The 22,805-nt window shown below is 40.7% G+C and overlaps 1 protein-coding gene across 1 annotated transcript in view; it reads left to right on the top strand.

The window, feature by feature from the left end:
* Positions 1–22,805, top strand: part of capn3a (calpain 3a, (p94)) — a 94,100-nt gene that overhangs the window by 14,162 nt on the left and 57,133 nt on the right. The window contains exons 2-3 of the mRNA XM_048600157.1: positions 4,823–4,892; positions 22,408–22,526. Of these exons, the coding sequence (XP_048456114.1) occupies positions 4,823–4,892; positions 22,408–22,526 (189 nt within the window). The remainder of the gene's footprint in view (positions 1–4,822; positions 4,893–22,407; positions 22,527–22,805) is intronic.

The raw sequence follows: 22,805 nt of genomic DNA, 5'->3' as shown, positions 1-22,805 counted from the left end.
CTTCCTGCTCCTATGATGCTGCTTGGCCTGCTGTGTTCATCCAGCTCTACACCTTGTTATCTCATCATAATATTTCCTCTGCTGAGAAGAGGCTGGCCACTAAGGATAATGAAATAATTAATAGTGATCATTGAATTGGGCTTATTTGACGACATTGGTTCATCCCTCATTATTCTAAGCTCTGGTTGAAACAAGTCTATCCAACCTTTCTTCATTAGACAACCCTCCTGTCTAGGTATCAACTGAATAAACCTTCTCTGAACTACCTCAAATATTTTTTTAAAATAAGGGGACCAATTCTGCACACTGGTATTTGAGATGTACTCTTGTAATTAAATGTAGCTTGTTTCTCTCAGCACAAGTGTTGAGTGTTGGGAAGTAAATCAATGAGGTCAGAGAGAAACTCTCCACAGGAACTGAGAAGTGCATGGATTAGAATTATGGGGGAGAAATACTGCCCCACCTGAAGTCATAACAGCCCAGCCAGGCCCATAAGATCAACATTCAATGGATTTGCATCTCAACTGGATTAAAGTCTATAGTGTGTCTCACACACAGCTTGTTGAGTGCAGCTTTATCGTGAATGCCATTTGCTGAGGCAGACAGAGCCTCTTTCAGCTCTTTGGATACAGAAAAAAAGATGCTTATCTCTATGTTTCTTCCTGTTCTTCACCAACATTATCAACACAACCCTTCTGGCTGTTGTAACTCAGCAGTCCCTCAGTGTGTAGTTTTTGTTCTTTCTCTATTGTATCTCAGCCAATGGCCTGAGGGAGATTGTCTTTTGTACTGTATTCTGCAGGTGTGACGTTGTTTGAAACCCATCCAATCAGGAATGAGCAGCCTGGATTTGTGCCAGGAGTTTGTGTCCACTGAAGGTATTGTAGCGTGCCAATTGATATCATTTGCTGCTGAGTGTGGTAGTTGCTGCCTCAATAGCCCTCTGTCTGCTCATAGAGATCCAAGTAAAGATCTTTTGCTGGAAACCATGCCATACACACCAACTGGGCACTTCTGTGACCGCCTGATACGTGAGAGACAGAGGCGGGAGGGGGAAGGGTCGATTCACAAGCCCATCAAATTTAATGAGCAGAACTTTGTAACACTGAAGCAGGACTGCCTGCAGCAAAATATTCTGTTTGAAGATGATACGTTTCCAGCCTCAGTGGAGTCCCTTGGGTATAAAAAACTGGGACAAAAGTCCACAAAAGTGAAGAACATACTGTGGAAACGACCAAAGGTAGGGATCCAAGCAAATTTACTTTTTAGTGTGTGTCCAGCCTGATAGGATTTGTGAGTGTGCGTCAGTGCTCTGTGATAGGTGGTTGAGTGTTACAGTTACAGTATGTGAAGTGCAGCATGTACTATGATGGGTAAGTGAGGGTGGGGGAGCTTGTAATTACTATAAGTGAAGAGCAATCTATGTAGTCTGAGAATTCATGCACACTTACTGTAAGTAAAGGGAAATCTGCACTCTGATAGAAGTGTGAAAGTGGGAGTACCTGCATTTACCATAAGTATATTTTGCACCCTGATAAGGGAGTAAGGCTGGGAGTACTGGAGTGAATAGAAGGTAGTACTCTGATGAGAGTGCAAGTACTCACAGTTACTGTAAATGAAAAACAATCTGTAATACAGTGTCTTATTTTATACAAGTGTGACGACTCACTGTTACTGTTGTGTAATGTAATGGTTTTGAAGTGGTTATTGTTCATAGTATGATGGCTCTACCCATTCTTCTCAACTCACATATAATCTGTGGGTGGAGACAAGGAGTTCCACTCGTTTTCAGAAGGGCCGGATATATCTGTGACAACTCCCTAGCATCCTGTAATTATGCCGAACTAAATGTAGTTGGACTTATTGCTGTCATGCACAGTACACCTTGTTATCTAGGAGCAGTGTCTCTTCTGAATATATTCTATGGTGGTATATCTTGTACCACTAATCACTTGATAGGTTCTAAACTAAGCAAAGATAAAGGAGGATTGTTGGCAGCAAACAACCCTTGCCCAATCCCACATACAAATGAAGGTGGCAAATACCACAAGGTATCAGACATGGTCATCTGGGAAAATACTACAATTCTTGGATAAAAGGAAAATACAGCAGATGCTGAAGAAGAGTCATTAGACTGAAAACCTTAACTGCTTCTCTCTCCAAAAGTGCTGCTGGACCTGATGAGCTTCTCCAGCACTTCATGTTTTTATACCACAATTTTTGAAAAAAAATTTCTGGTTGTGAATGCTACTGTAAAGGCCAACGTATTTTTGCTCATCCTTGACTGGCCAAGGGAAGAGGCAATACATTGTCTTCTTGAGCACTTATGTTAGGTGTGAGGGAGTTCTGTGTTTTCGTCCCTTAATATGGATGGAATGGCAGTATTTTTCTAGGTCAGATGACCTACAGGGATCTTGGAGCTCATGGCTTCTCGTGTTAGCTTAACTTGTTCAGAAACCAATGAAAACAGCACCAGTATGGCCATCAATGGACCAGAAAAAGAAGTGAGGGAGGGGGTCCAAGTAGAACTGGAACAAGGAACGTTCAACATATCCCAAAAGAAGGTAGACATGGCTGCATTAAACAATGCTCCCTAGTTCTGGTACTCTCCTACAAGAGGAAATTTCCTTTCCACATCCACATTCTAAACCTTGGTGGAAACAAGCCCTTTACATAGCACACCCATGTGGAGCACCGTTTAGAGAAGGAAATAATTGTCAAATTCATTTCAAATACAGCCTAGAAAAGGTATTGATGTTGGAGACTGTTTGGGCCTCAAGGAAGAAAGACTGTGAATCTGTTAGCTTAACATCTGTTATGTTAGAAGTTGTTATTATAACAGGGCATTTTAGAAAATTCAAGGTAATGATGCAAAGTGAAATGGCTTATGAAAAGGAAATCATGTTTAATCAATTTATTGGAGTCCTTTGAAGAAGGAACACGTGCTCTGAATAAAGGGGAACTGGTAAATGTACTGCACTTAGATTTCCAGAAGGCATTTGATAAGGTATTGCATCAATTTTATTACAGAAAATAAAGGCTCACGGTATAGGGGGGATTGATTGAAGAAGACATGGGTTTGGCTAACTAACAGGAAACTGAGTAGGCATAAATGGGTATTTTTCTGGTTGGCAAGATGTAATGAGTTGTGTGCCATGGGGATCAATGCTGGGGCCTCAACATTTTACAATTTATCAAAATTACTTGGAGGAAGAGACTGTAGACATAGTTCCTAAATTTTCTGGTGACACAAAGATAAGTAGGAATGTAAGTTATGAAGAGGATGAAAGGAGGCTACAAAAGTATGTAGCTGAATTAAGTGAGTGGGGCAGCAATCTGGAAGATGAGGTAAGAGTGTGAAAATGTGAAATTATCCATTTTGACAGGAAGAATAAAACAGAAGTATATTGTGAAAGATTGCAAAGCTCTGAGAAGCATAGGGGTCTTGGTGTCCTAGTGCATGAATCACAAAAGGCTACTGTATAGGTATAATAAGAAGTTAGGAAAGCAAATAGAATGCTGTCATTTATTGCAAGGGGCATTGAATGTCTTTGTTCTGCTTCAGCTATATAAGATGAGACCACTGCTAGACAAAGTATAGTAAATATGGTATAGATCTCCTTATTTAAGGAAGAATGTAACTCCATTGGAAGCAGTTCAAAGATGTTTCATGAGAGTAATACCCTGAGTGGATGGTTTGTCTTTGGGGAAAAAAGTTAGACAGACTAGGTTTGTGTTCACTGGAGTTTAACAGAGTGAGAAGAAACTTGATTGAAACTTGCAAAATCCTGAGGTGACTGTAGAAAGGATACTTCCTCTTGTGCAAGAATCTAGGACTAGGGGATCATCAATGAAAAATAAGGGTTCATTCAGTTAGGATCGAGATGAGGAAGACTTTTCTTTCAGCGGGGCATGAGTCTTTGAAACTCTTTTCCAAAAGATGGTGGAAGCAAAGTCTTTGCATAAATTTGTGGCAGAGGTAGAATCTACCATATGCAAGAGGGTGAAAAATTATCGGAGATAGGTTAGAATGTGGAGTTGAGGTTACAATCAGATCAACTGTAATGTTTTTGAATCTTAGACTAGATTCAGGGCTAAATGGCGTCCTTCATCTCCTTAGTTCATCTGTTCATGTGTTATGTTTAGTAAAATGTATCTTTTCTTTTTAACTAAAGTAGTTGTGGTACCTGTTTCTACCATAATAAACTTAGAAATTAATTCAGCTAACCTTTCAGGTACTATTTTCAAGTACTCTCAACCATGAATGACATTTTTTGAGTCTGGCTTATGTTTATGTCCACTGCCATTGCTAAATTAATGTTTGTTGGTTAATTATAGCATGGGCCTTAACGGACACATTCATTTATTTGACATTATGAATTTTTTGATGAGGATATTGAAAACTATCCATTGAGTCCAAAAAAGCTGGTCCTTTTGGTTGTTTCAATGCCTTTCATTCACAAAGGGTCATAATAACATTGGGCTGATCATTGATATTGATGATATTATTCTTCTTATTGACAGTCTGGTTATTAGTTTATTTTACAAATGTTAGTTGCATTCATGAAGAGCACCAATCATGTTGCACTGCCTGGTGATTTTAAGGGTAGTTAAACAGTGCTTTCAGACACAAACCTTGGCATTTTTAGTAACAATCTCAGTGCCAGTCATGCTTAAATTTGTGTCTCAATGAAAAGAAAAGAACACATTTGGTGGCCATGTTTTAATAGGGATGAAATTTTACCGGGATGAAGAGTGAAGTGTTTTAAGAAAGTGTTTTCAATTGCTGATAGGCTCAGTTAATCATGTCTTGTCTTGTCAGGAAATCTGTGAGAATCCAAAGTTCATCATTGGCGGAGCCTCAAGAACTGATATCTGTCAAGGAGATTTGGGTAAGGTCTTATTTCATAATTTCTAAGACCTAAAATTATTTGGAGGATAATATGAAACCAACAGTCAATAGTTTCTACAGCACTGATCTGCTGTTTTAAGTTAAACATATTAAAAGCTTGGTTAGAAAAGTGAACGTAGGAGTATTGCATGAATACTTTAAAACCGAGCCAGCATTGCATTCTCTTCAGGGAACCAATGTGTCAAACAGTCACCCTCCAAAGGAGCCAATGAAGCAGACTAAAGGGAATGGTAATGGCTGAAAATATAAAGACATCCAGTGAAAGGAAAAATTTCTTCTGCCAATGTGAGAAAATTAGATACCATCAAAATGGCCATATTGGCCAGAGTGGAAGGTCCTCTCTCCAGCGTCACCATGTGTACCTCTGTTACCAAGAATTTCTGTCGAGACAACAAGGGTAGAAATGTTAGTTAGACATCACAAAGATATAAGGTATGATAAAGGTGCACATTATTCATATGTCGCTACTGAAAGGCAGGTAATGAAATTAAGCTGGTGGTTATAGATACTTTTATTAAATTTTGTTACAAGATTCAGATGAAAAGGAAAACATTTACTGATTTGTTGGCTGATTTGATCATTTTGGCTGTTGATATCACTCAGAAAATTCAGGACCCTTCAAGTCATTTTGTTGTTATGCATAAGACTGCACGGCCATGGCCCAAGCAACTGAAGTCTGCCTCACGTTGTGGTGATGAAGGTTAAATTTTCACTGTGTGATCTTTGACACTTTGTGAAAACCAATTCTTCTTCTGCTTCTGAATTCCCTAAAAGATGGAGGTGCATTTTGTTCTGCTGGGCTTCTCCCAATCCTTTTTCCTCCAGAAATCCATTTCTGCATTTTCTCCCTTCTGACCAAGAGCTGTGATGCAATAAAAAAAAGTTGCTATATCCATGAACTGATCCTTTATGTTGGTTTCTGAGATCAAATTTTGAATAGGTATGATCAGCTTACTGATTAGTTGACTTAGTATGAATTCTCTTCTTACATTTGCAAGTAACCTGTAGCAGGCTATTTCCTAGATAAAGTTATAGTTGCTATTAGGTAAAAGAGACCATTAGGCCATAGATAACTCACAATTAGCTGGCTCCACCTTCCTGTTTCTAACATGTACATCAACTTTTCCTCTTCAAAGATTGTTGTTTTCTGAACCCAGAAATATACTGTTTCGGTAGCCTCCTGTGGAAACTTCTATAAGACTACTATCCTTTGAAGACAAAACTCTGCTGAACTTTACTTTCACTTTTCCTTTGTGCTCCTTAGCATTTGAGCTTCAGCATGCTATAAGCAATTAAGGAATCCATTTGGAAACCCTTTACGTGGTTACACTGATCAGTTCTGATAAATTATTAGGAGCTAGCAGTTTGAGCTTCTCTTACAGAAATATATGTAATCAGCAGTCAGCTAATGAAATTGCAGGAATATTCAAATTTAAAACACATTTCGAAATTTGCTAGTACCCAACATGGAAAGGATAGGACAGGGACTCCCACCTTATGTTACATCTTGGGCCCCATTACAATTTAATCAGTGAACTTATGACAGCTAAATATTATCTTCAGGGAGCTCACAGAGGAATAGATTTCCAAGATTGGGCTGTTTCAATTGCAGCACTGGCTCTTGGATAAGTCAACAAAAAGAACTGGGGGTCAGGAAGATTGAAAGAGGATGGCGAACCAAGAGAATGGATGGGTAACCATGGAGGGTAGGGATTGGGATTAGGAGGTAGCGACCGCTGTTGTGCAGAATGACATTAGTGATTTGGATGGTTTCAGGTTAATGAGGGTAGGTAATGGGAACAGTGGCTGGAAGCAACTTGCCTGGTTTGATGTTCAGGAAGTATATTTTAACACTTAATAAAAACAGAAAGTACTATGAATGCTGTAAATCAGAAACAAAAACAGAAATTGTTAGAAAAGCTCAGCTCTGATTTCTCTCTGCAGATATTTTAACATTTACCATGTTCGGATTTGATGCAGTGATGTTAGTCGAAAAGTAAATGTTTCATCTAGATTTTTAACTGGGCTCATTAAGTGATACTTTTGCCTCTGAGTCAGAGATTCTGGGTTCAAGCTTTTCTCTAAAACTTAAGTACAAAAATCAGGGGTGACAGTCCAGAGAATAACTTAGGGAGTGCTGCATTATCAAAGTTTCTGTCTTTCAGTTGAAACATTCAGTCAAATCCCTGTCTACCCTATCAGATGAATATAAAATATCCCCCCAGTACTGCTTCAATGAAATGCAGGTATCCTAGCCAATACTTACTCTCAATCAATGTCACAAGAAAAAACAAATTATCACATTATTACATTTCTGTTTGTGGGATTTTGCTGTGGGCAAATTGGCTGCAGAAGTACTTCATTGAATGTGAAGCACTTTGGAATATTTTGTGTTCGTGCAAGGTGCCATATAAACAAACCTTTCTTTCCTTCCTGATGACAGCTATGTTCAGGCCAAGCTAGTCTTGCAGAGAGTGTTTGCAATCTCTTATCTTAAGCTAAGTCTACTTGAGGTCACTACTTAGTATGCTGTGTTAACAGAAGCAAAACTGGGATGGAATCACTACTAAGATTCACACTTTGAACACTGGCCATTGGCACCTGTGCAGTGGCTCCCCTGTACAAATCATCATGGATGAATCAATTAAAGAAAAATAGGACAGCTTTTGAAGGGTTAATAAGTGATATAAGAGCAGAAGGGTTCTTCCATTCTCCATAGAATAATCCATGGAGCTGCTGAAAGCTGACGAGCATAAAATAACATTGTGTGAGGTAGGTCTGAGCTGCGGGTCAGTGCTTTGGAACAATGCCCATTAGGAGCTGCATCCCAGCAAGCTGCCAACCTTTGTACAGGCTATTGTTTCAGCAGACCATGTCCTAACAATAAGTTGTGCTGCCAGTTGGATTCTCTGTGTTCAGATTGAGCATGCTCAGTTCCATCAGCAACAAAATATTTCTTTCTTGCAATCTTTTCGCGATGAGGTTGTCACTGGTTAGACCACCAATTTTTTGCCCTTCTCTAATTATCCTTGAGAATGTGGCAGTGAGCCATCTTCCTAAACTGCTGCAATCCATTTTTTTTTAAACAAAATCATGGGACATGAGGTTCCCTGGCTACGGCAGCATTTACTATCTACCCTTGTTTTCCTTGAGATGGTGGTGATGAATTACTTTCTAGAACTGCTGCAGTCCTTGGGGTGCAGAGATACCCACAGTGCTGTTAAGGAGGGAATTCCAGGATTTTGACCAACATCAATGAAGAAACAGCAGTATAGTTCAACAGGATCGGGTGTTGGTTGGAAGGGGAACTTGCAGGCAGTGATGCTCCTATGTATCTGTCATAGTCATAGAGGTCATGAGTTTAGATATTGTTGAAGTGGCCTTGATGAGTTGCTGCAACACATTTAGTAGCTAGCACACTCTGTTAACCTTATGCACCGATGATGAAGAGAACGAATGTTGAGTGCTGATCAACTTGGCTGCCTTGTCCTCGATGGTGTCAAGCCTTGTACCTGGTGGATAAACTATGGGCAGACAGGAACTGAATTACTCATTACAGAATTTGTAGTCTCTGACCTGCTCTTCTTACCATAGTATTTATTTGACCAGTGCAGTTCAGTTTCTAGTTAATGGTAGTTTCTGGAATGTTGATGGTGAGGGATTCAGCGATGGTAATGTCACTGAATGTCATGGGAAAATGTCACTTATCAACCTAAGCCTGAACGTTGTTTAGGTCTTGCTGCCTGCAGACACAGACTGAGGAGTTGTGAATGGTACTGAACATTGTGTAGTCACCAGCAAATATCTCACTTTGGACCAAATGTTGGAAGGAAGGCCATTCATGAAGCAGCTGAAGGTGATTCTGCCTAGAACATGACCTTGAGGTACTCCTGGAGTGATTTACTGGGCTGAGATTATTGGCCAGGATCAACCACACAATCTTTGTGTTAGGTGTTGAGTTTTCCCCTTCCCATTGACTTCAGTCTCCCAAGGGATCTTTCATGTCACCTTCTCATTAGCAATTGAATGCTAACATAGTTAGTGACGCCAATGTCCCTTCAAAGAATAGAAGTGGAAAAATGGTCATAGTTGTCAAGAGCAGTCACTGCCACCTCTCCTCTGAATTTCAGCTTTTATTCTTCATTTCTTGACCAAATCTATAACAAAGTTTTGACCCGATTATTCAAGCCCAAGCTGTGCATTGGTGAGCAGCTACTTAACAAATATTTTTTGTTTGCGGCACTGTCAATCGCTGGTGATCGATAGTAGATTGATGCCTTGCTAATTAGCTGAAGGGTAGGGCCTAGGAGAAACCTGGACAATGTCCAGGCTTGGGCTAACACTACCCATCTCAAATTACCTTTGAACTGAATGACTTGTCAGAGTGCAGTTAAGACTTAACCACATTGCTGTCATTCTGAAGGCACATATCAGCCAGATCGGGTAAGGGCAACATATTGCTTCCCCTAAAGGACATTAGGGAACCAGATGGGTTTTTGAGCCAATTGATAATAATTTTATGGTCAACTCCCTATTTATTAATTAATCAAATTTAAATTTCACTAGGGACGATGGAAACCAAGGATTTGAAACCATGTTGGTAAGGTCAGTAGCAGGTGGCCACAGAACCAGATTCCAGAAAGAGCCAGTGTCTGTGGAAGAGATTTGTAGCAATATGGGAGAGGGTTTTTTAATTTATGCATTACTAGGTAGACCAGCATTTTTTGCCCATTTCTATTTGCCCTTTAGAAGATATTGCTTAGTTGTCACAACTGAATGGCTGGCTGGGTCATTTCAGAAAAAAGTTAAGATCAACCACATTAATAGATCTGGAGTCGCACATAGGTCACACTATGGAAGAACAGCAGATTTCCTCCCTGAAGGACATTAGTAAACCAGATGGATTTTAACGACAATCCAGTTGTTTCATGATCATTATTAATGAAATTAGCATTTTATTCCAGATTAATGAATCGAATGGTGGGATTTGAACTCATATCTTCAGAGCATTGATTCAGGCCTCTGGATTTCTAATTTAGTAACAATTTAGTTATAAATAATTTGTGTGTGGTCTGCTGTCTGTTTAGGGGAATGGTTATGAGTTGACACTGAAATACACAGACCAGGGGAAAGCCCTGGATCAATTCAGGTGATCATAAATGGGTAGGAGAGTAGATACAGTTGACCTTGATGTTTCTAGATTTGAGAAGGAAAGGAGCAGCCAGGGTTTCCACATTTAATAAGCTATGACTTTGGGTGAAAACTGGATCGTGCTCGACTCCCTTGCCCTCAGTCAGATAGCCAGCCAGTTCCTACACAAGGCAACATAGACAAGATGGCGGGGACAGCTTTCCCCCTGGAACTATGGGTAAAGGTAAAATTGCCATAGCCCTACCACACCATTGGCTGCTCTCTCATTAGACAGAGATGACCAGTGGTGGTTTAACCTGAGGGTTGTATACCGTAGTGCAAATGAGTGCCTGTAGGAGAGGAGTAGGAAAGAGAAAAAACTGGGAGATCTATAGGGGTGTGAGCTTTGACATATGATGTGCTAAACAGGTTTGCTCATGCTTTTCCTAAAGTTTCTGCACCTTCTATGTTTTTGAGGGACTAAGGGAGTTCTCCCTCTCGGTTAATTGATACAAATAAATCAGATTAATCAATTATCTGTTTCATTGTTCATTGTTAAATACTGTAGTGGGCCAACAGGTTGTTGCACTTGTCTACGTTACTTCAAAAAGAAATTTGTGTGAAGTGCTGGTGCACATTCCTCTGAGATTTACTGAAGTATGGTTGAATTTAATCCAGAAGACAGGGCTCTCATCTGCTGGCTGGAGAGCCATTATAAGCCTGATCTGCTTCTTTGGCGAAGGCCGACGACATGAAGTATGACTTACATGGCCTGCAGAAGAACTCAAGGGGCAGAAATCCTTCCCATCACCCTATGTACGGTCCCCTTCTACAGAGCTTTTTTTTTATTTCAAAACTGTCCTTTATTCATGAAAAATCTTCGTATTCATACAAAGTCACTAGAGCAGTTTAATTCTATACAGTCTTTGTATCTTGAGAACAGATAAATGCAATGTATTTCATACTTGTATAAGACTATATTTACATGCATTTGAGGCACCGGTAGGACCCAATAACTGAATGGACTCCCATTGTAATTTGGCAGAAAGTGCTTAAATGGTGGTCTTTCTCCATTGCATCCTGTAGCAGCTGACCCAAGCTTTTATGCGTCCCATTGCATGTAGTCCTGGTCCATGGAATGTGCCATTTTGCAACACTCAGTTGAGGTCAACTCCTTCCTCTGGAAGACTGACAGGTTTCGGGCAGACCAAAGAGCATTTTTCACCGAGTTGATGGTCCTCAAGGCGCAGTCAATGTTTGTCTTTGTGTGTGTCACAAAGGAACAGTCCTTAGAGCACAGGCTGCTTGGGACGAAACTTGACAAAGACCATTGTATCTCTCTCCAGGCTTCCGTTGCAAAGGCACATTCCAGCAGGAAATGTATGATAGCTTTTTACCACCCCTGCTGGCATCAAGGGCAGTGCGCAGTGGCACAGAGAGTCTGGGCATACGTGAAGGATCTCACAGGTAGTGCCCTTCTCACCAACAGCCAAGCAATGTCTTGATGCTTTTTAGTGATGAGGCATTCTGCCAAATGACTTTGACAGTTGTTCAGGGGAATTTAATTGGAGATGTCAGCTCCTCATCGCTGATAATACCATTAGGGAGCATCTGGATCAGCTAGAGACCAGGGCCACAGATGGGTCAGTGTAGGATTGGTTTTACCATCTGTGGTGGGGTACCCCTTATGTGGCAATTCACTGGGTCTTTGGATCAGGAACTGAGTGCTTTTGAATGAGGGCACCCCCAACTCAGGAACCCACCAGCAAACTTGATACGGTTTGTTGATCAGGGGGCTCCCTGCTTGCCACATTCCCTGCCCACCACTCGCTGAATATCTTGGCACTTAGCAGTGTCTGAGACCATATCTGATTTACACGAGCTGTTGATAGGCCCTGCTGAGAGGATTAGTACCTGATATAATGCAGTAAGCACTACCCACTGTGTTAATGTCACAACGAATTGCTCACAGTAAAGTAGGAGCTTATAGGGGATATACTTGAAGTTAGTATGCTTCTAACACCCTCTGCAGTAATGTGGATCACAGGCAATGAACTGCTTATCATTTTATTCAATAAGACTCTTTTTTTGCTGGACCAGAAGGATGACTATCCTCATCCACATCACACCACTTCAGGCCTGTAGGAGCCCACACACACACCAGGCCTGACTCCATTTCCTCCCCCCTCCAAGATTCCACCAATCAGGATACTTCTTCCTGAAGCAGATGTAGCAATCCAGGAGATTTCTGAACTCTGTACACAGAAGTCAGGAGTGAAAGTCCAGGAGTTAATGTTTCAGATCATGACCCTTCATAAGTATAAACTGTCCTAAGTTTTCCAAGTTTTGTTTGTATTGTCATTTCAAACCTCAATCTAGTGAACCTGCACAGTACCCGCCAAGTTGCCTATATACCTGCCGATGCCAGTATACGGATAGTCCTACTAGAGATGTGGTAGCGCTAGACTTAATCCAAGGGAATGAAGCTGATCAAGTGGTTGAAGTGTCAGTGGGCAAACATTTTGGGTACAGTGACCATAACTCAAAGTCATTTTGGAAAGAGATAAGGATAGTGCAGAAGTTAAGTAAATTTGTGGAAGGCCAATTGCAATATCATTAGACAGGATCTGACTAACATAGACTGGGAACAACAATTTGCAACTGGGTTTACATTTGGAAAGTGGGAGTCTTTTGAAAGCAGTATAGTGAGAGTCCAGGGCCAGCATATTTCTCTAAGAGGAAAGGGCAAGTGCAGGAAGCATAGGCATCTCTGGATATAAAGGGATGTCGAGAGTTTGATAAAGAAAAATAAGGAATAATAGTGGTAGACGGAATTTAATTTAGATCAATATGAGGTGCTGCATTTTGGAAAGGCAAATCATAGGACTTGTACACTTAATGGTAAGGTCCTGGGGAGTGTTGCTGAACAAAGAAACCTTGGAATACAGGCTCATAGTTCTTTGAAAGCAGAGTCACAGGTAGGCAGGATAGTGAAGAAGATGTTTGATATGCTTGCCTTTATTGGTCAGTGCATTTGGTATAGGAGTTGGGAGGTCATATTGAGGCTGTACCGGACATTGGTTAGGCCACTTTTGGAATACTGTGTTCATTTTCGGTCTCTAAGCTATAGGAAGGATGTTGTGAAACTTGAAAGGTTTCCGAAAAGATTTACAAGGATGTTGCCAGGGGTGGAGTGTTTGTGCTGTTGAGAGAAGGTAAATAGGCTGAAGCTACTTTTCCTGGAGAGTTGGAGGCTGAGGGGTTACCTTACAGAAGTTTATAAAATCATGAAGGGCATAGATAAGGTGAATAGCCAAGGTCTTTTCCCCAGGGTGAGGGACTCCAAAACTAGAGGGCATAGGTTCAAGGTGAGAGGGGAAAGATTGAAAAGGGACCTAAGGGAAACCTTTTCTCGCAGATGATGGTGTGTGTGTGGAATGAGCTGCCAGAGGAACTGATGGAGGCTGGTACAATTACAAAATTTAAAATGCATCTGGATGGGTATATGAATAGGATGGGTTTAGAGTGATATGGGCCAAATGCTGGCAAATGGGACTAAATTAATTTAGGATATTGGGTCGGCATGGACGAGTTAGACCGAAGGGTCTGTTTCCGTGGTATACAGCTCCATGACTTTCTATGTTAGGTTCAGAGCATTAAAAATAGTGGAGGTCTTTGAGAAGTATAAAGAATGTAGAGGCTGCTTAAAAAATTAGGAAGGAAAAGAGAGGCCATGAAACATGTTTGGCAGACAGATTAAGAAAAATCCCAAGGCTTGATGAGAATAATCCCAGGCTGTTATGGGAGGCAAGGGAGGGGTTCTGGCAGAGATGTTTAATATTTCCCTGGCCACAGGTGAAGTTCTAGGTCACTAGAGGATAGCTAATCTGGTTCCTTTGTTCAGGAAGGGCAGAAGGGATAGGCCAGGTCATTACAGACCAGTTAGTCTGACATTAGCCGAGGGAGGTGATGGTCTACTGGAATTATTGCTGGACCGTTAATCCAGAAACCCAAGTAACATTCTAGGATCCAGGTTTGAATCCTGCCACAGATGGTGGAATTTGAATTTAGTAAAAATCCTGTAAAAATTAAGAGTCTAATAATGGCCATGAATTCATTGTCAATTTTTGAAAAAGGCCATCTGGTTCAGTAATATCCTTTAGGGAAGGAAACTGCCATCCTTACCTGGTCTGGAGTCTACATGTGACTCCAGACCCAAAGCAATGTGATTGACTCTTAACTGCCTCTGGACAATAAATGCTGGCCTAGCCAGTGAAGCCCACATCCCGTGAATAAATTTTTAAAACTTGGTGGGCAAATTGTTGGAAAAGATTACACTTGGAAAGGCAGAGATTGATCTGGGATAGTCAGCATGGATTTGTTGGAGGGAGATCTTGTCTGATTAATTTGAGTTTTTTGAAAAGGTGACTAAATTCATTGACAAGGGTAATGCGGTTGATGTGGTTTACATTGACTTCAGTAACGCCTTTGACAAGGTCCTGCATGGAAGGCTGGTCCAAAAGGTAAGAGTCCATGGGGTCCAAGGCACATTAGCAAACTGAATCCAAAATTGTCTTACAGGTAGGAGGCAAAGGGTGATAGTGGAGCGTTATTTTTGTGATTGGAAACCTGTGACCAATGGTGTATTGCAGGAATTGGTACTAGGACCCTTGTTTGTTACGTACATTAATGACTTGGAAGTGAATGTAGAAGGTATAATTAGAAAGTTTGCAGATGACTCAAAAATTGGTGGTGTTGTTGATAATGACAATGGTCTTAGGCTATAGTCTGATATCAATGAGGTGGTAAGTGAGGCTGAGCAAAGGCAGATGGAATTTATTCCTGATAAATGTGAGGGTATGCATTTTTGGGAGGTCTAATAGGGGAAGGCTATGCACAATGAATCCCAAGGTCCCTAGGGAGTATTAAGGAACAAAGGGTCCTTGATGTACAAGACCATAGCTCCCTAAAGGTGTCAGCACAGGTAAACAGGGTGTTGGAGGAGGCACATAGGATGCTTACCTTCATTAGCTGGGATGTAGAATATAGGTGCAGGGAAGTCTTGTTGCAATTTTATAGAGCATTGATTAGGCCAGAGATGGAATGCTGTGTGCAGTTCTGGTCGCCATACACTCAGAAGGACACAATTACACTGTGGAGGGTGCAGAGGAGATTTACCAGGATGTTCTCTGTGATGAAATGTCTTAGTTATAAGGAGATACTGGATAGGTTGGGTTTGTTTTCTGTGGAACAGAGGAGACTGAGGGGGGATCTGATTGAGTTTTACAAAATTATGAGGCCCGGACACGGTAGATGGTGAGAATCTTTCCCCCATGGCAAATGTGTCTAAGACCAGAGGGCATAACTTTAAGGTGAGGACTAAACAGTTTTGAGAAGATCTGAGGAAAGATTCTTTCAGTCAGATGGTGGTGGAAATGTGAATTGCGCTTCCTGAGAGGGTGGTGGAGGCAGGTTTTATTACCACCTTCAAGAAACACCTGGACTTAAAATACCAGGGTATAGTAGTCTGTAGAACAAATGCAACTCAATGGCATTAGTGTAGTTTGTTGTTTGTTGACCATCATTGACATGGTGGGCCGAAGGGCCTGCTTCTATGTGGTATGACTCTATGAATCCATATCCTGGCTACTGAATAACGTAATCAACAACACACTGTTTTTAAGAGCTCATTCAACAGTAGAATTGACAATGTACCCTCACTGAACAGAAGTAATATCACCCAAGGTCATCCAATTGGACCGTGGGTTACTAATGGGCGGGATAGCAAGAATGTAACTTTATATCCAACTGCACTGTGCCTGTCCTGGGAGTGTTTGCTACTACTGTTGAGTAATGACAGTGGAAGATGGGAAAAAGAAAGGATGTAAGTTCCGACTATTTATTTGATGTACATGAAATTCAACAAGTGAAAGAGCCCAGTTGTCAGCGCTTCAGAAGTCTAAGGGCGTTGGCTTCAATTTCCTGTAATTTGACGCAATTCCTTCAACTCAACAAGGACCATCCCGCAGACATCGCAGCCAGTAAACCAAATCTGCTTGGTGAATTGACATTCTAGAAAGTAATCTGATCAGAATACTGTGTGCTGAATTTAAGTTTAAAATGTCAGTGATCAAATTTATTGGTGTGAAATTGTAACAGGAACAAACATTCAAACGAATGCTTTAAAATGTGAATGGGGATGTAAAGCCAGTGGAGTGAAGGATTGAAACCTTGTGTCAGTTCAAATAAAACAAATTGGCTCTAGGGCAGAAAACAGAGTCATAGTTTTTCAGACTAGCGAAGTAGATAATAATGCTCTGCAATTCGTGCTAGGAATATAGCTTGTTTGAAATATAAATGAGTTGGAAATTGGAATACAGAGTGAAATGATGCAGTTTGATAATGATGCCAAATTTGAAGGTGTTTCATACAATGAGGGTGATACCAGTGAACTGTAACAGAACAGGTTAGCAGAATTGATAGTCAAGGGATAATGAAATTTTATGCAGAAAAATGTGAAAAGTGATGCACGTTGATAGAAGACTTATTGGGCGAGGCAATGGTGAGGAAGGACATACAGGGGAGGTAGAGGGAGGATGAGATCATGTGTATAGATCTTTAAAAGTTATAGAATGTATTAAGAGAGTTGTTGGCCAAGCAAATGGGATCATAGGTTTCATTGATATATTGAGTTGGTGAATTATGTTGAATCTTTTTAGGGCTCTGATTAGGCTGCAGCCGGAACATTGAATTCAGTGCTGGGAATCTGTGAGAAACCTTGAGAGCATGCAGAGGAGAATGCTTCCAGAATTTTACCAACAAGCTTAGATTGGAGGAGCTGGAGTTGTTCTTCTTGAGGAAAGGACATTGAAAGGAAATATGACAGAAGTGTAGAAGACTTTGATAGATTAAGAGGAGGTGGACAAATCAAAACTACTCCCTTTGGCTGATCATGCAACAATGAGGGGACATGTTTAATATTTTGGTCAAAAGTTGCAGGGACAATGTGAGGAAGAACTTTTTCACCCATTGTATGGTAATGACTTGCAAATTGCTGCCTATGAAGATGGGGAAGCATAGATGATAAATGCTTTCGAAATGAATTTGGATTTGTGCTTGGGAAAGTAAAAGTTCCAGAGCTGTGGAGATAGAATTACGATATGGGTTGATTGTTCTTCAGAGAGCTGACTTGTACTTGATTATCTGAATGATCTTCTTTTATGCTCTAATGACTTTTTGACTCTGGGCAAAATTTAAATCTGTTCCTCAAGACGTGTCCAGAGGTATGGGGAGCATTTACTTTGTTTAGAGAGTAGAAGTTGGGGACCATATTACCAAATGACCTATGTCTTGATTAAGCCAGTGGGTGGCTTTCCTGCCTCTGCCTTTCATTTTATTAAATATTTGGTTCTTTAAGTCTCACACCTTACACACCCTCACCTCCAACCACTACCCATGTCTCATCCATGCCAACCCACCCCTATTTCCACTTTCAGCACTATGCCAATTTAGTAACAACATACTCCCATCCACCACTTCTAGCCCTATGTCAGTTTAGTACCAACAAGTGTTAACCCATGCTGCTATACACCACCGTTTGCACTTACACCCATGCCAACTGACCCAGTGTCCACACTGGACAGACCTTGGAAGGCATGCAAAGATGAATAAAATGTTGTTTTAAATATCTAATACAGAGTTCAGTATATAAAGAAAACTCACCTCAATAAAACTAAATGTTATTAAACTTCCTTAAACATTAAATGCATTATAAAATAAAAAAAAATTACTTCAGACTGAAGATAACTTATCCTTTAATAGCATCTTTAAGCTGTCAATGAATCTGTGAACTTACAGCCCCTCTCCCTCACTGTGATAACCATTAATTGAAGAAAACAGTCAAGCAGTAATAAAGTTATAACTATAGCAGTTGGGATTATTTCAACAAACTGCGATTAAATCTGCTCGCGCAGACTTTTTTTAACTCACTGATTTAGGCGGGCTACTTCTTCTCAACTGTTAAAGGGTAGGCCTTTCAAATAACTTCACAATTTTGATTGTTCTATTTACCTTAAGCACACTTCATGATGATTTACATCCCTTCCAAAAATCTGTAATTCCCACTCTTCAAGATAAGGTCCTTGCATGAGTAAAAATAGGGTCAGTTTGAACTGTAGAATCACTACAATGTGGAACCAGGCCATTTGGCCCAACAAGTCCACATTGACCCTCCAAAAAACATCCCACCCAGAACCATCCCTCTAGCCTTTCCTACATTTCCCATGTCTAACGCACCTAGCCTACACATTGCTGAACACTATGGGCAACTTAGCATGGCTAATCTTTGCACTATGGGAGGAAACCCACACAGACACAGGGAGAACATGCAAACTCCACACAGACAGTTGCCCAAGGGTGGAATCGAATCTGCATCCCTGCAGCTGTGAGGCAACAGTGCTAACCACTGAGCCACAGTTCTGCCCTTAGCACTGAGTACAAATGGCCCTGCTGAGTTTAAGTTTTCCACATCTGGGAATCACGTCACATCCCCTTTCTCCTACTGGCATAAATGGGGTGGATGTTCCTGATCTTTCCATTTTTAAAATTCATGAAATCTTTACAACTCCAAAGAATCACTCATAACTCTGTTTTGCAACTCTCTGTAACTCTTTTGCATTTCTCAGATGTTATCTGACCTGTGGAATGTTTCTATTATTTTCTGTTTTAATTCCAGGTTTTATTGAATTGAGGCAGATAAATAGGTTTTCTGAAAAAATTGCTTACTGTTTAAAATTCAAAGAAATAAGACAGTGTAGACAGAATAGGATTTACAACTGTAATTATGGAGTGTAGGCCATCGAGCAAGGGGCCAGGTTGTATAAGATTAAGTAAGAGTTTTAAGCAGAGAACAGGAGATTTTGTTATCAGCAGAGATGTTGTAAAGAGCTAATAGTTAGTGATTGAAGCAGAGACTATGTCAACATTTCAAAGTTAGTTCAGGAGATAGCTGAAGGAATCAACTTTTCTCTCTGTGAAACTTAAGTAGTCCACAGATTCATTTTATCCTTTAGCTCCCTGTGTCAGCCTATTGCATGTTGCTGCTAATATTAGAAGAATGATTAGCTCTGCAAAGTCCAACAGATGGTGCATCATGCCGAGCTTAAATGTCACAGCAATTTGCCGAAGGAGTGTCCTGTTTCATATCTTGTGAGAGTACGAGAAATAATAGTTTTCCGTTAATTGCGGGGTAAATCTGAAGGTACAATTCACCTCCATTACTTCTTACATTTCTTGACTTTGGTTTCATTCTTCCATTTCATATTGAGCACCTTCAAGCTCAGAATTTAGCAAATTACATAGATTCCTTGCGGTGTCTCTGATTTTATCAAAAAGGTCTCTCACTTACTGGTGTATAGTTCTTGAGTAATTAGTGCCTTTCTGGATGTGGTGCAAGTGGCTGTTCCTTGTGTGTGAAGGCAGACAGTGAGCATCAGTGGCAGGTGATTGTTTTACTTGGTAAATTGGGGTGGGGGAGTATATGACATCTGAGCTCCATTCTGTTTATACCCAGTATCAGCACATACAGGACTAGGATTGAAGCCAATAAAGGGAAGCACTTACCCAGAGACATCAACAGGTTCTCCAACAGAAGTTAGTACAATCATAGAATTATACAACACAAAAGAAAACCATTTGACCCATTGTACCTGTGCTGGTTTTCTAAAAGAGAGGTCTAAGCGTCCCGTTTCATTTTTAAATTTTATATGCACTTCTGATTTGAAAGCTACAATTAAACTTGCATTCACACCCTCTGAAATTTTGCACTCCAGATCATGACGACTTGCTGAGTGAAAAAGAATACCTCACCTCTGCAAGGTTCTATTGCCAAATACATCAAATCTGCATACTCAAATTACTTGATCTTCCTGTCAGTGAAAAGATTATCCCTGTCTATTGTGTCAAAATGTCTCATAACTTTGAGCAGCGTTTTAAATCTTCCTTTCCAGAAAAAAAATTTGAACTTCTTTAGTCTCTCCATATAACTGAAGTCCCTCATCACTGTTACAGTGAGATAATGATCAGGTATTGGAATCTTGGGGTGATCTGTCTTCCCTGATGTTATTCTTACTGAGATCAACTGAAACAACCATAGCTTGGCATCAAAATTGAGACCTTTCTTGTCTATTTAGAAAACTCCAGTTATGTTCAGGATTCAATCCATGCTGGTTCTTTAATAAAATAAATGAACTTTAAAGAAAGAGATAACAAGGTGTAGAGCTGGATGAACACTGCCAGCCAAGCAGCATCAGAGGAGCAGGAAAGCTGAGAACTAGTGGAAAATATGAGTTCAAACTAGTGCAGGACAGAGTTTTAGAGGACATTTAGTCAAGTTGGCTAGTGAAAGGGAGGGATGGAGCAGAGGATTGTTTGAATCTTAGTGACAAATTGATTCATAAGCTCCTCGCATTTATAGTTGGAGCTGAGGATGGAGGGGACAGGGGTTTAGGTTTAAAAAGGACAGTTTTGCAGTAATCAAACAAAGCTAGGTTGAGCCTGGAATAAAAGTCAGTTTTTGCAGATGAGGTCAGGACCTGATACTGCTTTACATAGATCTGGCATTGAAAGGCTAAACCAGTTGTGAGCGTATCCTTCCACATGTATGTCATTTGGACTTAAGGTACCAGAGATAACAGTCAGGGTGGGAGAAAAGCAATGGTTTTACTTGCTATCAAGGCACCAAGGTGAAGGTGAGGGTATCATTGAGCGAAAAGTAGCTTCTTTGATAGCACTTGCAAAAACAGTTTTTGTAACTTGGAAGGACAATGGTGGCAGGTGCATGGGAATACAATTGCCCCCTTGATCTCTTTGAACTGACCTGACTTGAAAAAGATATTGCTGCTCAATTGCTGCCACTGGGTCAACATTCTACAAGTCACTACTATTAATCCTGAGGGAGTACCTTCATTTCAGGAACTGCAGTGATTCAAGACAGTGGTACACCACCACTGCCTCAAGAGTAATCAGAGATGGACATTAAATTCTGACCTTCGGTAATGTTCACAACTCACAAACAAACAAATCTTGAGTGATGTGCCACTGCTGATTCTAATTATGTTGCTACATGCTACACTGATGTCTACAAGGAAGGAAAAAACTTCCCTTATAGGATTGTGAATGAGAACTTAAAAGCCACACATTCTTGGAGACTGATCAGAGAGTCTGTATTTTATGACAATATTCCTTCAATATCCTTTTCAGCATTCGTGCACTGGGGGGTTGTGCAAACTGTGCAAGCACATTGCTCAGATCTGTGTGTTCTTCCCCTTGACCTCCAGTGAATAGGTGGTATGTTCTCATCTAATGGCACTCTGCCATCATCATTGTGTTCTGTGAATTTCCAACCCTCCCATTGGATGAAAGAATTACAGCTGCTAAGTGTGTGGAAGCAAGTGACTTTTGGAGCCGAAAACAGAAGGCAGAAAAATGCTCCAGGGACTTGCATGTTGCTTGATCCTGAGTATCCTGTTCCTTCTCTTTCATCACATGTCTTTGTTATTGTGCTGAGCTTGAATGAATGAATTGTATAAGCTTAGAATGGGTGAACATGAACCCCTTGAGATTAAGTGATAAGAGAACGGTGTTGAAGATTATAGGCTGTGTGGTTCTTCACCAGATCCACCAACCATAAACGTGTTCAGTTGCTAGCCTGGTGCTGCCGTCAATCTCATTGTCTCCCTCTGCAATAACAGATTGCTTTCCAGTGATATTGTCTCTGTAATGAAGTGTCTCAGGCTGACAATGCTACCTCAACAAGGTAAAGTATAATTTGGCACCCCTTAAAGATTGATGCTGTAGGTGAGCACCTTGTTCACTTATCTGACCCCAACATCAGGGAGGGTCTTGATTTAGCCCTTTTGATTAGAATGTGGGTCTGTGTGTGGGCAAGTGACTGAGGGACTGGAATTTTTCAGATTAAAACTGGGATATCTTTACTCTGTCCAGAAACCCTACCATAATACCAGACATTATCAAAGGACTAAGTTTGTTTGAACTCCAAGTTGGAACTTTGGAAGGAAAGATTATTGTTATCTCATTCTTTGCATCCCATCCTGGTAGTCAAGTCATACGATGATGGAGTTGTTAAATAATTGGATTAATCAATCTCTATAGTTAGTCTTCAACATAGCCAGATATAATGTGAGAAAATCCCCAGTGGTGAAAAACCTTGGAAACCACAGGGATAAAGTCACATGTTCCTTCCAAACATACTTCAGTTTGTATGTCATATCTCAAATTACTCTGATGCTTAAGCCCTAATTTTGGGTTTGGACTGGCTGGACGCTGATGATTTCTATTTCTAACAGGTGATTGCTGGTTCCTGGCTGCCATTGCATGTCTCACTCTTAATGAGAAGCTGCTGTACCGGGTTATCCCTCGTGATCAATACTTTACAGAGAACTATGCTGGAATCTTCCACTTTCAGGTACTGTTGTTTACATTAGTAATATCAATTAAACAAACAAGCAAGTTATCGTAATATTCAGTGGAGCAGCATGTTACAGCATTGGCAGGCTCTGCCTCTGTCTACAGTTGCCAAGGACAACATTCAACCTTCTCTCCCGGAGTCTGTGTGTCACAGGAAGTCCATTGGGATGGCATTCTCTGACCATTATTAGTGACATCCCTGATCTATGACAATCATATGATGTGCCCAGATGTGGTGGGCAGACACATCTCTCAATGTGAAGCAAACAGACAGGGA

This window comes from Rhincodon typus, chromosome 8 (assembly GCF_021869965.1).
Source record: "Rhincodon typus isolate 14 chromosome 8, sRhiTyp1.1, whole genome shotgun sequence".
Classification (NCBI taxonomy): Eukaryota; Metazoa; Chordata; class Chondrichthyes; order Orectolobiformes; family Rhincodontidae; genus Rhincodon; species Rhincodon typus.
This window is presented reverse-complemented; position numbering and strand designations above follow the sequence as displayed.